General features: G+C 34.9%; 1 protein-coding gene across 6 annotated transcripts in view; it reads left to right on the top strand.

The window, feature by feature from the left end:
• The window catches only part of LOC122718958 (neurogenic protein mastermind), a 221154-nt gene that overhangs the window by 107106 nt on the left and 96683 nt on the right, over nucleotides 1-17365 (top strand). For 2 of the 6 annotated variants that reach the window (XM_043944409.1, XM_043944408.1), the window contains exon 1: nucleotides 272-4548. The exons of the other annotated variants lie outside the window; for them this stretch is intronic. In XM_043944409.1, the coding sequence (XP_043800344.1) occupies nucleotides 4543-4548 (6 nt within the window). In that variant the 5' untranslated portion in view covers nucleotides 272-4542. Of the gene's footprint in view, nucleotides 1-271; nucleotides 4549-17365 lie in introns of those variants that run through there. 6 annotated transcript variants of the gene reach the window in all.

The following is a 17365-nucleotide window of genomic DNA, read 5'->3' as shown; positions in this document are numbered from 1 at the left end:
TTTGTTGTTCTTTCGCGCTCCTTGCAAACCACGTGCGCAGCCCCGTGACAGCTCTACTCTAACACATAATTCAGAGTATACGGTATTATTATACGAAGAAACGTCATATTTATCATAATTAAGCTTTTTGATTGGTGACGTTTTTAAAAAAAAAAGAAAATAATTCGAATCAAATTTTTCGAACATTAAGAAAAATTGAAACTAAATAGTATAAATTGCATTATAATTATAATGCTTATTTTTTACGTATTATCATAAAGTTTATTTTAAAAATTAAAAAATTTTAAAAATTATTGTGTGAAGCATAAGCGATATTACGGATACGTGATGTTATTGATATTTGATTCAACGTAGAATTTCTTTTCGATACCAATATAAATAAAGTATAAAATATTGCTTCATAATTTATGAAAAGCAACGATAAAGAATAAAAATATGTTCCGAATATTCTTTAGAAATTCATAGATATTATTTAAAATTTTGTCATGACAACTTTATTACGTGCCTTCGACGGTTATCAAGACTTTTGTTAGCAACTCTTATCGTACTTGCGACAACCACGCATAGCATAAATATTATGAATGCAAGAATTTTCGAATCGTGCGATGAGTTAAAATTACAGTGCATACTAATCGTGGCCAAAACATTGTCAATCTTGTTCGGATGGAAGTGGCGCCAAGGACAAATAAAATTTTTCAAAATTAGCTCATTAGATGTATTTCTTTCTAAGTAGAACTATAAATAAAAATTAAAAAACAAAATAATTAAATAAGCAATAATAACTCTGTGAGTATATGATTGAATCGGTAAGACGGACAAAGTGAGTGGACTGTAGCGAAGTAAGACCATAAGGCGTGTAAATTAGTTACGTCTGTGACAAGAAACGGAATAATAACGACTGTGGCCGGAAGAACGAGGAAACGAGAGAAGAAGAAGAAACAGTAGAAGGGAGGGTGTATTCTTATTTGCGAAGCATATCTACTCAACGTAGGCAACCACTGCGGCGTGATAGAAGAACAGAGAGGAAGTGACATAGTCGTAATACGACATAGGATAGAACAGATGAAGATTACGAATAAAGATAGAGAAAACGTATGAAAGAAAGAGAAAGAATAAGAGAAGGAACGAGTTAGAGAAAACGAGAACGAAGGAAGGAAAGAACGATCTGTTTGGACGAGGGAAGGGAGTAAAGAGAGAGAAGATTTCTGGGCACGCGCACTCCACCTGCTAGCGTGTAGTGGCACGCGCCATATCCACCCCCTCCGCTGCCGTGGACGTTCTGTCCCCCTCCGCCAGCGTCGCTTCCCGCCTCACACCGCAGTCTCTCTTTGGCGTTACCTCCTGGTTCTACCGCGGCCGTCGCCGCCACCGCCACCGCCACCGCCACCGATTCTTCCCACCTCCCTCTTCCCTCTTGCGACCCCCACCCCTCGTCCGACTACCCGACATACCCGCTCGATCTCTCCTCGTTCCGCGGTACCTCTTCTCCTCCCGCGGGAATCCCCTCCCGTGCTCCCCTCGCGCGTGCCATGGTTCCGAGACCGGGACGCGCGGGAGTCAATCGCTCGCGGACTTCGATAGGACGAGCACCATAGGTCCTTGCTCTTCCTCCTCTCTTGTACACTTTTCTGTTCGAGCGCGTTCTTCGCGCCTCGTGCTGCGGTCTCGTGTGCTTTTCGTGTTCTTCTGTTAATTTTGCTTCTTCTGATCATTTCTTTTTTTCATTTCGTTTCTTTTGTTCCTTCTATTCCTTAAAGAAAAAAAGTTTCTTTTTAATTGGATATTACAATTGCAAAGTTTTGGAACACAATATAATACTGCCGCTTGTGTAAATTATTCATAGTGGCATAAGAAAAAAAAAGAGACAAGGACATAATAAAAAAAAATTCATTCTTGATGAAACGGCGCGTGGCCGTCGTCGTGAAGCGCGAGTATTTTCGAGTAGATAAAAGTCTGGTCAAAGTTCGCAGTGAATTTTCACGATCGCTTCATTACGACGGCGTGATTGTAACTCAGTGACAGAGGCAAGAAAAAGGCGAGCCGTCTGCGAAGAGCTGCTGGCCGATGTTTGCGTATGAAAAAATCCGGTCGTCCTCTTTCACCTCTTCCTCCTCTTCTTTCCGGCGTTCGTCTGCTGGCAGGGGGGCAACGTTCCGGTCGATCGGTGCATTGTAAACAAAAAGAACAAAGGGTCAACGGTGACACTAACGACGACGAAGACGACGACGACGAGGAAGACGAGGAACGAGGACGGCGTGAACGACGGGGAGAAGAAGAACGTGGGAAGGGAAGAATGTAAGAAGGAGGAAGGAAAGCGAACGAGAAAAATAAAGAGTGGGGGACTGACGCGTGCTACTACCGTCGTTACTTCCATCGCAACAAAAATAGTTCAGTCTTCGCGGTGGAGAAGAGACAGACAGCCAATGAAACGAGAAGGAAGATAGTAGCGCCAGAGAAAGAGGAGGAATATCGAGTTATCGTAATATATACATGTACACGTGTGACTTCGCTGGTTACCAGCGTGAGGAGCTACGTATTATACGAGCAGCTGTAGTTAAGTGCAACTTTCGTGTGCTGGTGACGCATTCGATAGTACAGACAAGCAAGAGAAGGGTACTTTCGAGATAAACACGAAACGAGAACGATCGAGATTCGTCATGAGCCAAAATAAAACGGAGATAAATTTGAGGTCTGAATCGAGTGAAGCGAACGAGACGAAAGAAAGAAAAAAAAAAGAATTATTTTGAACGAATCTGATTTTCTTCTTTATAGTGTTAATAGTGAAAGAGTGCTGCGTATGCAATCAGCTGTTCGAAATTGCAACTTAACAATTCTCTTTCGCTCGATCGGTTGTATTCTGATGTGAATTTTTGACACGATATTAATCGATATTTAATCGACTAGATTCGATTATGATAGACTATGTTTCTTACATTCGTATTTCAAGTCAACGTTCTCGCACGCGCGAACCACCTGTTGACGATTTACGAGGGAAAATCGATGTGGTCTATTTTGACATAATTTTATTATCATACTATTATTGAAAATAAAGTGGGCAGAGTTTGGTTCTCATTATTTATTCAAGAGTTTATTCGAACTAATAATTCGACGATATCATTGTGACATTACATAAAAATCATTTAACACCCTCCCTTCGTGTCGGTTGATGTGTTAGTAACTACAAGAACCGAAAGCACGAGCAAATTGCAGGGATCGTTGTTACCATGTGTTCAATAACATTTCGCGGGAACAGTGTAGAATTGGTCGCACGGACGTGTACGATATCGGTCGAAGATCATTAATGTGCAAGAATTCGTGGAAATTTCAAGAATATTGTTATTGAAAAAAATCAAATATGCGACTAGTGAAACTTTCGTTGACGATGCCGTGCGCCGAGTGTTTTTCGGAGTGAATGTTATCGAAACGTTGTTACTATACGTCTTATCTGTCGCTCGCATCGTCGGAGTGACAGAGAAAAAAGAAAAAAGAGACTCAACAGAGTTCGGAGGTCACGGAACCGTTGGACGATATGCGGCACGCAAACTCATTTCGACGAGCTGAGAATTTCGGCCCGCGGATTCAAGCGGCGCGCTCGCGTCGTCCAAACGCCAATAGCAGCGTAAAACAGTGGTGATATGCTGGTCGAGGGACACGGGAGCGTCGATTCTATTCCCGGCGTCTTTTTCTTGCCGGTTGCATGACGTTCGACTGGCGGCGAGAACAGAGTATTATACACCGTACGCGGCGAAGTTCTCGAGTGCACGCGAACGCTAACCTCGGCTTCTAGTGTGATAACTAGTCAAAGTGATCGGAAGGGCATTAAGTTTATTATACGGGCATCGGATTGGTTATATTGTGTATAATAAAAATAACATAGTAAAAAAAGAGAGGCTTCATTATAAAGTGTTTAAGTTGTACAGTAGAAGAAAAAATCAAGGATATATCGTGCATGTATATCCTTTTTATAAAAACGATTAATAACGAGATAATGATAACGACGATTGGACCATTGTCACTTGACTAGAAATCCGTGTTGCGATGATTGAATCCCATCATTGCGAAAAAACTATTACAAATAAATTGTAATTTTTCTTGTTATTTATTGTGTATGCATCGTTATGACACTTGGATCTTCGATTTAATTACATACGAAAGAAAGTTATCATCGGTAGTGGCGTATTGGTGGTGGTTCGAGGATCTCTGGAAAAGCACGGAAGACACGACGAAAGCGAAAGTACGACGATTGCGTTGGCGCGTTCCAGAAAATGATCTTTAAATTTTGCTGAGAATTTTACATGACTCGATTGGAGAAAAGAAACATGGATCTGTAACAGCGATCTGTCAAAACGTATTATCGTCGTATAAAAGAAAATATTCGCAGATTAACAGTGTACTAGTGCAGATATTCTAGTAACGAGAAGAAGCCATCGGAGGAGGGGCATGGTGGGACCCCACCAACCAGGGCCACAGGCCCGGGTGGCCCCCCTGTAACGAGGAAATCTCTCGCTATCGTGCCGCTCGTGCTCCATTACATTGCCTGGAATGATGGTATGTCTTTGAAAATAATATATCTTATCTACCGACGTGGCGTGGCGCGCGTATGTGTCATAATTTGTTTTGCGACTAGTACAAGTAACTTTTAAGTGTATTCAGTCAGTGTATTACGCTCGTATTTCGCGTTTTTATTGACACATCGAAACATTACTTTTTTTAACGATTTTCTTTTACGTGATGGACGATTGATGATAAAGGTCAATCGTGACGAAGTTTCATTTGTTTTCAAAGATTAAAAAGAATATAATTTAAATGTTTTTTTATTTAATTTTTTAAGGATGACGTTAGTAGATTTTACTTCGTTAATAACATTTGATGTAAAAATGTGATTATTTATTATTTCGAAAAATTGGAAAAAATTTTTGGAATATAAAATATTAATTTTAAAATTAATATTCTATATATTTTTTAATTCAAAGAATAGGAAGTATACATGTTCGTATGTATCTGATTTAAGGAAATTGATTAAATTAAATTTAAATTTAAATGATTTTCATAAAGAGTATCATTTTAAAAAATTGTAAATGAAAATAATGGTAAAATAATTTCTTTTATACTTTTGATAAAAGTGACATTTCTAAAATATTTATATCTAAAAAAAATATATAAAAAAAATATATTTTTACTTTGATTTCTTTATTAAAACACAGACATAAGTTTTTAGAAATTTTTTTTATGAAAAGAAGGAAATATTCATCAATCATATTTTTCATTATATTTTATTTTATATCTGAAATTCATTTCAATTATTCCTCTTTCAATATAAAAATCAAAAGTTAACAATTAAAAAGCTTTTTCAATACAATCGAAAATATTCAAAAATAAAAATAACATTCTTCCAAAAATTAATCAACTAAAACTGAATTTAACAATAAAATTACAATTATTTTTTTTCTCAAAATTATAATTATAATCATCGATATGAATTAAAAAATGTTATAGTTTAAAATACAATTTACAATAAATGGTTGGTATCAAAAGATACGAAGTTCTAAAAAATGGCAACTTATAAGAGATTTTTGTGGCTTCCAACGGCAACGTAGATAAAAGATATCGATTCGTGAATTTTTTTGTTTATCTTTTTCCCTGCCCGCGGTAACTTGGAGCGCGCACGAAATGTCACCAGATAACGGAAGTTCCGGGACGATAAAAATGATTCAGCTTCGAAAAATGGACGAAAAGTCGCGTTTATTTGATCGAAACGACGTTCATATTTCTACAATCTATACATTCGCTTCTCTTCCTTTTCAAACGACATCTAACTTGAATCTATTACACGTCTTACCTATGCGTTGGTTGCACTGGAAAATTCAAAGAAACCGGAAACGTCTGACCGTCGTAACTGTATTGCACCACGTACACCGGTTGTTTGTATTGAAATTGCGGTGCGTGTCTTTTGGAGCACAACACAAGCCTATTTATTATACCGTGACACGATACTTGTCGACGATGGAATGAAAATGATGTACAAAGATTTATCCAAAAAAAAATTTATGGATTTTTATTTTTCGAGTTTCGATATTTTTAAAATTTCATTTTATTCGTTCTTTTTTTATTTTAGTATACTTTAGAAATTATTTTTCATTAAATTTCCTATTATGAAAAATAATTGGGTCTAATAACGGGCACATGTCACATCTATATCAATTTCGATTTTCACGTTATAGTTATTTTTCTTCGACTGGAATCTTTCAATTTTAAATTCCATATCAAAACTCACATTGAGTCGAGAAATTTACAAAATAGAACGCGCGGTAAAAAAAATCAAAGAAAAATCCGGAGAGCAGTGCTGTCGTTATTGATTCACTCACAGTTAGGCCATTGGCTTTGCTCTCCGGCTGAGGAGCGTCAAGATCGCATACACGCACGTAGAACAATAGATTGACTATCGTCTAACGGCATTCTAGCGGTCGGACGACCGATAATAGGGGCATCCAGCGCGAGCGCTCTGTGGCTCGCGGACATTCCGCGTTTCCCTGTCCCAGGCGCACCGGTTCCGTTGCACTAATGACCGCTTCGCGATCCGGGGCGTTAGTCGAGAATCGGCCCATTGTAGACAACCCGATTTCTCGATTCTTTAAAGCATTTTAAACCTGGCCCGATTTTCATATATTTTATCCTTTTAAATATTTTTTTTATTGAAAATTCATTTTTTATTATTTTTAATTATTAATTCATTATTAATTTGTGGTTATTTTTGACGAAAGTAAATAAAAAAAATATATATATATATATATTGGAGTTGTATGATTTAAATTTAGAATGCAAATTATTTAATTCGAGCATAAAGATTGTCGAATATATATCGAGAGTAATCATTTCTTATTTTATTGAGAAAGTTTTTGTTATATACAATGGATAATTAAATCAAATTATAGAAAATAAGAGTGAAATTATTTAATGAGTAATATATGAATAATATATGAATTAATCGTTCCAATCTATTTATATAGCTACATTCCAGTAGTCCATATTTTATCCATAGTTTTTATTTTATAATGTATATTCATATAATAAACGAAGTGCCAGAATATACATAATTAAAATTAGAATCTTTAAAACGTAATATTCATATAATCATATAAGTGGCATATAATAATATATGAAATCAAACTTTGACAACAACGTATAAATTCAATTTTCTTACGCTAAAAATTTTAAATGCAAAAAAATATCAACAATCTATTTATAATAATCTTAAATTTTATTATCTCATTTCTTCTAAAATGTAAGACATTCGAAAGGAAAATAATTTTCATACCCGTTTCGAAACAAATGGCGATTAGCCAATCCGTAAGAGCTATAGTCGCGTGTTTTCTCTAGCGAAGGGGTTGCACGATGGGCCGTAGTCGCGCGCGCGGCTAGGCGTCCCGATTCCGGCGTGTCATAACAGGGGAATAAGCTCTTCGCTCGGGTGGCCAGCTCATGGCTGCGCCACGGAATTATTTATACCACTTGATTACACGCGTTGCGCCGAACCGAACCGAGCTCACGGCGGAAATGGCCGAAAGCTTGTTCCTCGGCTCCGTGCGAGCCACGCTTGCTGTACAATCGCGCACGCATCGCTCTATCGAGCATCGATGCGAGGAATCCGGCATACTTTGCCCTCCTTCGCGATATCGAGCGGACGATAACGAGAACGAGGTATACATCGGGAATGAAAGAAATAAGGGACGAAGGAAATGAGGTTGTCTTTTTTCAAGTTAGATTTTCTCGTTTCGTGATCGTTATATATATATATATATATATATGAAAGTCTGTAAGCTTTTATCACTGTGATGTTCAAGCAACTTTTATTAAAGAATAAATTAAAAAAGATAAAAAATTTATATTATTTTAATTAGATTATATAAAAGTAATGTACAAAGTTTAATTTGTATTTGGGAAAAACATCAAAGATTCAGACTAATAGAAAAAAAATACATATATTTTAATAATGAACAATTTCAAATATTTTTTTATTTTTATTAAAAAATATTTAAAATAAATTTCAAATTTCGTATTTTAATTATAACTCGACAAACTATTCAAATTATATATAATATATAACATATGATTCATGACAAGAGATAACTATATCGAACCGAACTTATGAAAGCTTACTAATTATTTCATACGTTATATTCTCTTATCTTCATATCAACAAATCAGCTATTTCTATACATAATACAATACATGTACGCTCTTACTAGTTGGATCATAGGTATTCACAATAGTTTAGGTTAGAATATATAATCCATAAATTATATTTCATTTGTAAAGACTATAATAATCATTATTGCTTATAATAATAGAGAATACAACAAATGACTAACTACTCAAGTTATGATCCAAACATACCTAACAGTTGACTGAGATTGAATTTCCATATCTGGTGTTATGTATACTTATTTTAAAAAGAACTTTCAAATGGTCCTAAGAATAGTATACATCTTAATTGAAAAACGTGACGTAAGATGGCTCTTTTCATGTACACGAATTTGATTGGCTGTCACAGTTTACGAACGACATCGTTCGTTGCGTTGATTCGCGAAAGTAAAACATGCGCGCCCTCACGAGGAAACAGTATCGCCTAAATAAAGCTTTAAGGACATTTTAATATTTATGAACACGTGAGAGTTTTCGTCTCGAATGTTCCAGTTCGCGACCAGTAATAAATTTGTTTGCCGGTGTGGTATAATTTATTTTAGAAACATGTGGATAGTCATTGAGAGGAAACGAATTTGTTTCGTTAAATTGAGAAGAAATTGATAACAACGCCGAAATCCTTGATAATTTCCTCATGTTTGGTATATATATTTTTTTCTTGAATTTATTCTCGACTTGTTTCTCGTGACATTTACTATTTGTGGTCATCAATGGTGGCACAATCGAAAGTTATAGGAAGATAAAGAAGATATTTTACGATTTAATCCTCTTCATCGACAAAAGAATGAATTTAGAAAAATTGAATATATTTCTGTAAGTAACAATTTTTGTACTATGCGAAGATCAAGGTTTCTGTGTGGGACCTTGGAACTAGATCGAGAAATTATATTAGAATAGTTGAATATAGAAAAATGATAATCTATGCCAACTCGTACGTTTCTCTTTCTTCACGCTTGTTTTGCGTTAATAATGTGTCAAATAATGTTGTTATCCATCTATATAGTAAAAATTATTTAATAAAGGTCTAGTAATGTAAGAGTATTACTAGTATAGACTCGTGTAATATAATTCGTATGATATAGTTTCAATATAGTTTCTTGATCTAATTTTAAGAACTAAAATTATCCTAATTCATACAATAATAATAAAAATTACTGTCAGTTTATACATTTGATTTTTCGTTTAAAAATATTTAATACTTTTTTGGATATTTCTTAAATATATTTTCAAATATGTCGGAATGAGATCGGTAGAGATTCGAAGACTATTAATTCCGTTGGTACGTGCGGAGTCCCTGTAATTCTCGATTCGAAGCACCGAAATACGCCTCGTCGACCTTGCCGCGTTATTAGGCTACGCTTTAAACGAGATTTCAGCGTCTTGCTGTTCTGTCGATAGCTCCCGTGTCTGTAGCGATATATTTAGCTTTGTAACAGGGTATCGCAGATCGACGATGTAGAAAGACGAATCAGACTCAAAAGGTGATAGATGAACAGGATAGGCAATGTTAAAATCGGTTTTTTTTTTATCTTTGAAATAATTTTTTTATTTTTTCTGGTTTCTTTCAACGTCATAAAGACGATTCTTGTATTTATGAATTATTGACATTTCGCAGTATATTTTTATAACTTCATCACTCTCATCAAAGGTATATGGAATTTTTCAAACTGATATATACATTCATATGATTATACATTCTTTCTTTCTATAATTATAATTTATTATAATTTATTATATTTTAATTTATTATAATCGCATTGAGGTTTTTATCTAAAATGTTTCAGAATAATTTGATGACAAGATTATAATAAAGTTTTTTTTTGTTATTGTATTTGATAAAAAAAGTTTGTTTAATTCATTTTGAAAATTATCCAGTAACATTGTCAAAAATGATTTGGATCATTTTTTTTTTTTAGTTTACAATTAAAAAATAATATTATTTTTTTTTTTATCATTTATCCAGAAACATAATCTTTGTTCTAAAAAAAGACCGTAATTGTCACAATATATTAGTTCACATAAAAAATTTCACCTCAATAAAATTAAGTGATATTTTAGCTATATTTACTATTACTATATAGCTAATCTTTAAAATTAGGAAACGCTTGGTGAGTCATCAATGGAAATGATTCATGTCTATATAAACTTTTCCTTATTTTGATGTCCAGAACTTATAATCAAATATTTCTCAATTTCTGTAATCTCTCGAGGGAATTTATTACAGCGAGAAGGTTAGCGCATTCTCCAGTGAAAGTTACTATCAGACAATTATTTTTAACGCTGTGAAAACTAATGAAAAATAACTCTCGAGAGCGACTCTCTAGGATTTTATTCTCAAATAGATTCATATCTTTCAAACATGGCTATTAGAAGTAATTTTAACTTGTTATTGTTTTGGCTCGTATCGTTTCATTCGTAAATATTCATATTATTCGCGATGCACGCGTCTGAACCGCGGCCCGTAATTCGCGTCATTTAGAATGGTCTTTCCTGGTCACTCGGTCTCTCCCATCCCCTCTCCGATTTCGTCGTGTTACCATCCGATGAACTGCGCGCGCTGTTCTTTGGGACGCGGCCGCGCACTTTACGACGCGATAAACCAGCATGTTTCTCAGCTAATTTCCACTGTGACGAAAAGTCGTTCCGGCAATGAACCTCCTCCGACTCGTACAGAAATATCGCTAAAATTCCAGCACTTTCTTTGTCTGTCAGTTCCCCCAATATCTTCGCGAAAATATTTGAAAAATATTATGAATCACGGAGAATTGTGAATTAATTGTATCTTTAGAGATCTTTAAAGATCATATTAGAATTACATTAGAATAATGAATTAGTTATATTTTTGGAAAGAAATGGAAATGAAATTATATATTTATTTTATTCGTTTTATTTTGTCTTTTTTTTTCTTTTTTTTTTTAAATTTAGATGCTGAAAGTATATAGTGATTTTTATGATTTTTTACATTAATAGCTTTTTATTATGGATAGATTCAAAGAGATATGAAACGAAGAAGTAAAGATAAAGAATATAATGTTGCGTAAGTTAATGACTGAGGCTTAAAGGGAGATTTTTAGCAGTTGTAAGATCTTCGTTGTTATAACTCCGACTAGTATACAATGAACGTCTTTAATAATAAATATTATACTTGTGAAGTAGTAGGAATGCTTTTTTATTTAGATTTGTATACTCGAATAAAAATGAAGCTATAAAAGTATCTTATTAATTTTTCTTTTTTATTTTTTTTCATAAAATTTTTCTTGAAAATGAGAATAAATTTTCTCATAAAAGAATAAAATTTGGAATTAAATTATAGGATTACAATATCATTCGTAAATTTATCGATCTTTATTTTGACTTTATTATTTCTTTATTGACTTTATTTTGGTTAGTTGAAATCATTAAAAAATGTTCGCGTGTATTGAAATACGTAGTATATAACAAGTATAAAAATTTTGTTCATTCGTAAAAAGTGGCTTTTCGAGTTTCGGGAATACGAGTTTTAACATTTTATTCAGTCATATACAATTTACCCTTAAAAATTCTTACACACGTTCCCAATAGTGACTCAATTTTTGTGGAGTAACTACATTTTCTTAGAATCCTAACCTCTCCCTTGTAACAATCGTACTTCGATCTTAAAAACTTTACAGCCGCAGTAACTCGAAATTTTCTTTTGTTAACGAAAATTTTACGACGATGTCGATTATCGATGACGGATACATTTCAATCTTTCTTATTTTTCTCCTATTTTGAAAACATAAAATTTATATTTCACGATACAGAATCATATATCATACGAATATTCTATTTATCAATATGATATATCTACGTAAATGATATTTTAATCGGCGATGAATGTTGCAACATAACATAACGTACGATCTTAATCCTTCGAGAATGGCATAGATTTCTAACAATCTATATTTATATCGGACAAATAATAGACTTTAGAACTATCTTTAACCAAAATATTCGATCATCGAGCAAACCTCGAATTTCACCTCAACAGAATCATTTCTCGAAAAAAACTTTCACCCTATAGACGTCACTCCACACCCAACATAAATACCTATCCATCGAAATCAAACACTAATATCACTTTCACGAGGAGAAACGTGCGCGCTTTTCGATCACATCATCGTCTCGCGTAGGTGTCTCACGCTCGTGGAGGACGCTTCATTGGCTCCTCCGTTTTCCCTCGAAGGGGTAAACGGAGCACGGGCGGTTACCGATAGAGCGACAGGGACAACGAACGAAGGGTGAATAGGGAGCTGGTGGTAGAGAGGTGGCCGAGAAACGTTCGCACGAAAGCTTGATTTTCCTTCTCGCGAGGACTCGAGAGAGCAGGATGGTGAAGAGACAGAGAGAGAGAGAGAGAGAGAGAGGGAGGGAGGGAAAGGGTCGACGAGGAGGGTGGTAAAACCTCCGGCCGCAGATCGATAGGGAAGGTCGGAGGAGTGTCGTGTCTGTTAGACTTTGGCCCGAACTCGCGATTACGTAGCCAACCTTTGCTGTGCTCGTGTCGCGCGCACCGCTCGAGGAATCGGCCGAGAGAGAGATGATTTGGAAAATCGAGCTATATCTCGCGTGATCACTCGACTTTCCATTCCACGATCGGTTGAGATGCAGTTAGAATTTTTCCTTGTAATTAAGAAACGTTGCTGACTTTCGAGATCGATTACGCTTCACGTACGTCATGATATGCGATGAAAAGCGGAGATATATCTCGATGTATAAATAGGAATAAGTAAAGACTTTAATTAACATCTTTTTTATTAACCGTTTGCAAAAAAAAAATGCGAATTTTTGGAAAAAGAAGGAATAAAAAAAAAAAAAAAAGAAGGTGATTCGCAGCTGATTTTTTTTTTATTTAGGTAGCGTTATCTGTTCCGCGGTTAAAGTGATTTTATTGAAATGACATTATCTCGGATATGGACAGGGGTGACGAGGAGTCAAGCGGTTTATCGGTGACAAAACGTGTTGTGGGAATTCTGGCGCTTAACATCGGCCGGGAGAACGAGAGGCTCTCTTAGCATCGGGGAGGGTATATCTCTAATGTTTTCATTGCCGACGAAATAATCGGCGCGCGTTTATCTATCTCCTCGTGGCGACGCTCACCGTGTATTTTTAAATCGGAATTCGCTCGCGCGATTCGTTAGCTAGAGTTCGACCGTGGCTAATTTATATTCGCGCAGAATGCGAACCGTGGAAAACGCGACAATGACGATATTTCCGATAGTAATCTCGTCGATTTTTTAAGCGAGCATTATTGTTTGAGCGAAGGAATCGTACGTACGTTGGTGCAAAAGTGGAAAAAAATTTTAATAGATTGTTGATAAAATATCAAAGAGAATCAATGATATAATTTGATAATAGAAATATATAAATATCGAAGGTGTGAAATTTAATTCGAAATTGTTTCGTAAAGATGCGCGACACAAATTTCTATTCGTTGTTAGATTGGATATAGGTTTTTCGAAAAATGATCTTCTTCGTTCAAAAATTTCGTTTCGATGGAGAGAATTTATCGGGCAGAATTTCGAAAAAAAATTCGCGAAGAATCGCAGAGCACGTGGCATAAAGCGGTCTCTCTCTTCGTTACAAATGCGGCGTTATCGATCAAGTATTACGGAAGCCGTATACGTGCATAGAACATGACCTGTCGGATATATCGCGACAAGTATCTTTAATTAGCGACGTCGAGCGACCGACAAAATATGTATTAGATTGTATATCGTACGAACTTTAAATCAAAATATATCTTGTATCTATATTCGTGTTTATGCATGTGTAGGTACAGAAAGCGTGAAGGGATAGTAATATATTGATGAAGAGATAAATATGACAGTAAATGTATATTTATGAAGGGCTATAGAAATAAAATGGTAAAACAAATGTAATTACGATATTCTGTATCGACTTTTACGATTTCGTCTTTTCATGTTTTTTTTTTTTATTCGGACACGTTCTTGATTAACATGTCGGCCGATTGGAAAGTTTTAGCGGTTCTTCGCAAGTATATGCATATAGTTATACTTTGTTTGCACTTTATTTTAGTAAATATTTTGTTTCGGTAAAACGAAGATTTTTTTTTGATTCGTTTTACAAATTATTTAAACAATCGAAACAGTGCATTTTGCACGTAATCGTTTTCTAATCTTTTAAAAAATTTTACGATGAGAAATTACTTTCCTTACTTTCGTTGAGATGACTTTAAATTATAGATTGCAAAATTGTACGAAACAATTGTATAAAAGTTTAACAAGTAACGAGATTCAAAACTTTGCAAGTGTCGAAAGTAAAAGTGCTTCTTCGAATAAGGAACGCTCGGCAAGTTGTTTCACCGCGTAAACGAAGTATCCCGATTGTGACCGAACAAAAACGAATATAATGCGAGCGACGCAGATGCAGAACGAAATCGCGACCAAGCCGAGAGATGTCGAACATAGACGACGTGTAACGACCGTGAAACAGCCAAGTCCGCCACCGTTCTCCGGAAGCAATCGCGCGTATTCAGCTCGAACTGATATGTATACAACGCTGTACGTATACAAGTCGTACGCGAAACGCAACTAAACTGATTATATCTACAAATATGTTATAAATAAAATTAGATTTAATTTATCGCTAATTATAGATTTTTAACCAACGAATTAAATAATTACTAACACAGAAATCATTACTGATCATTGATTCGAAGTAATGAAATAGGAAATGAGTTTGTATTTTACTTAACTAATTAAAATTAAAAATACGTTTAAATATAATTAATAAGCGAAATTAAAGAAATATTAGTGATCGAATTTAAAGAAAATTTTTTATTGTTCATTAATAAATTGTTTATCCAATTTATCAATATATGCAAGAAATAAGTTATAAGAATAACTTAATTACGATAATTTTAATTTATATTACGAAACTTACTTTAATTCTTAAAAATCACTACAAATTCGTAAAAAGAAAAAAAAAAATTGAGCTGACCTCGTGAAACTTTCCGTTCTTTAAAAAATTTACCGGACTTGAAATCAATAAACCCGCGCCAATCGTAAATCGGCTCGCGACGTGCTCTTAGGAACCCACGGCTTGCGAGATTACAATCAACGATTAACCGTGGATCGCATTAATTAGCGCCGTACTGTTGTAAGCTCGTATAGCATCGATCTTTTTGCTCCTAGCCCCCCTTCTCCTGAATTATTTACTCAGCCTTTTATTGCTTCGTTCCAAGAATGTTCTTAACTTCTTTTTCTCCTTCCTTTTCCACGGAGGGAAAATTCAAGATTTTTCTATAAAACTTTATAAATAAATAATTTTAATTTTACGAATAATAAAAAATCAGAATCTCTTTATTAAATTCCTATTACTCGAGCAAAGATCGATTTTTTTCACTTATCATTCGTTATAAATCATTCCTATTATAAACACGTTTTCTACCGATTAAAAAAGAAAAAAAATTATTGCACTTTGGCATTTATAACGCGAATATGAAAATAAATATAGGGGGAAAAGGAAAGATAGAGAATACGAAAAAGTGGAATCTTGAGCGTGTAGCGGAAATGCGGAAGAACCCTGCCGATATATTCTCGCTTTTTCGATCGAACGTTACGTTTCGCGTTACATTGGGAACGGTAACGGAGGATTTGTAACGAGCCGTATCGGGAACGACGCCATAACGGAACAGCCGTAAATCATCCGGCTGTACTCTTTTGCAATTAAATCGCGCGGCCGCTCGCGAGCTCATTTTGAAGGGAAACATATCAGCCGCGAGGGTCGCTGTAAATCACAAAACGGTTAATAAAGCTCGTGCGAGTGGGGCCCGTGCTTTCATCGCTCGTGTAACCCCCTTCTGACAGTTAAGAAATTCGAGAGGATGAGCGTCGGGGATTACACACGCGTTAACGATCGATATTGCAATCGCTCGACGATTGAAATTTTTCTTATTACATTTTCCTTCTTTTCGAATTACGAAGTTTTATTTTAGTTTTTTAGCAAATTTTTTTTTTTTTTTTTTGTACGAAAAATTTTGACGATTTCAACCGATCTTAATTTTTCTTCTACTTTTTAAATAGAACTGTTTATTTTTTTTTTTTCGAAAGAAGAATGGATTAAACTGGTTATTGAGAATATTTGCAAACAATTAGACGTAAGAGAATTAAATTATAATTGCTCGTTAATTGTGCATTCATGTATGCTACAATATAGCAATTTCCTGTTCAGTTCGTTTGAAAAGTTCAAAGTAATTTGAAGCTCCACTGGACGGAATAAAGGACGCTCGCTTTTCATTGAATATATACCTAGCCGATTACGCACACGAGAATCACTTTACCGATGCATGCACATACACTCTTACGTTCGCGATATATTTTAATAGACAAGTTTGTATTATCTCGATACAAATACATAGAAATTCGATAACACCCGATAGCATATATTTAGCATATATTTCAATATATTCCTCGCGAAAAATTCATTCTTCGAAGATCAAGGTGTTGACACAAAATGCGCTCGCATTGTCACTGTCCAACGATAATGATTGTTTTTTTTATTAAATTTGAAGGAAAGAATAATGAAAATTAAAAATTATCTATTGTTATAATTTTTTCCTTACTTTTTTCGTACCGTACATATTAGTATATCGAATTTAAAAAATCGTGAAATTTTGAGAATTCAAAATTTTTTCATTAAGAAAAAGAAAGAAAAAGAAGAATTAAAGAAATCAACATTTTAAAATTTTCACAACGAATGTATTTTGCTTATCGCATTCTTATTGCACCAAGGTAAACCCTTTGACACACTATTTACCGGTTCATTTAAGCACTGACACCCACACACACACACACACATATAGTATCGAGTGGATGCTAAAGTTAACGGGAAAATAGCCGATTAATAGGCTTCCGGTCGGCAAAGCGTATATAACCTCATATTATTGTAAATCAATTTCAGGGATAATGAAAATCGCGATAATGAACGGACAGTCACCCTATACAATAACACACACGGCGCTATGTTGAATTTAAATTCTGATCCATTTTGTTAAATAGGCGAACGGGGTAATGATAAAAATAGATAAAAATATCGGCCCTCCACTTTTCTCGAGGCGACGACTCGAAGGGCAATCGCCGCCCGGAAGTCGACTTCTTCTTCACGAGACCGCTTCCATCTT

The sequence above is a fragment of the Apis laboriosa genome, unplaced genomic scaffold, assembly GCF_014066325.1.
Source record: "Apis laboriosa isolate Shangri-la unplaced genomic scaffold, ASM1406632v1 scaffold68_cov148, whole genome shotgun sequence".
Classification (NCBI taxonomy): Eukaryota; Metazoa; Arthropoda; class Insecta; order Hymenoptera; family Apidae; genus Apis; species Apis laboriosa.
The sequence above is the reverse complement of the archived record's forward strand: the minus strand, read 5'-3'. Positions and strand labels throughout refer to the sequence as shown.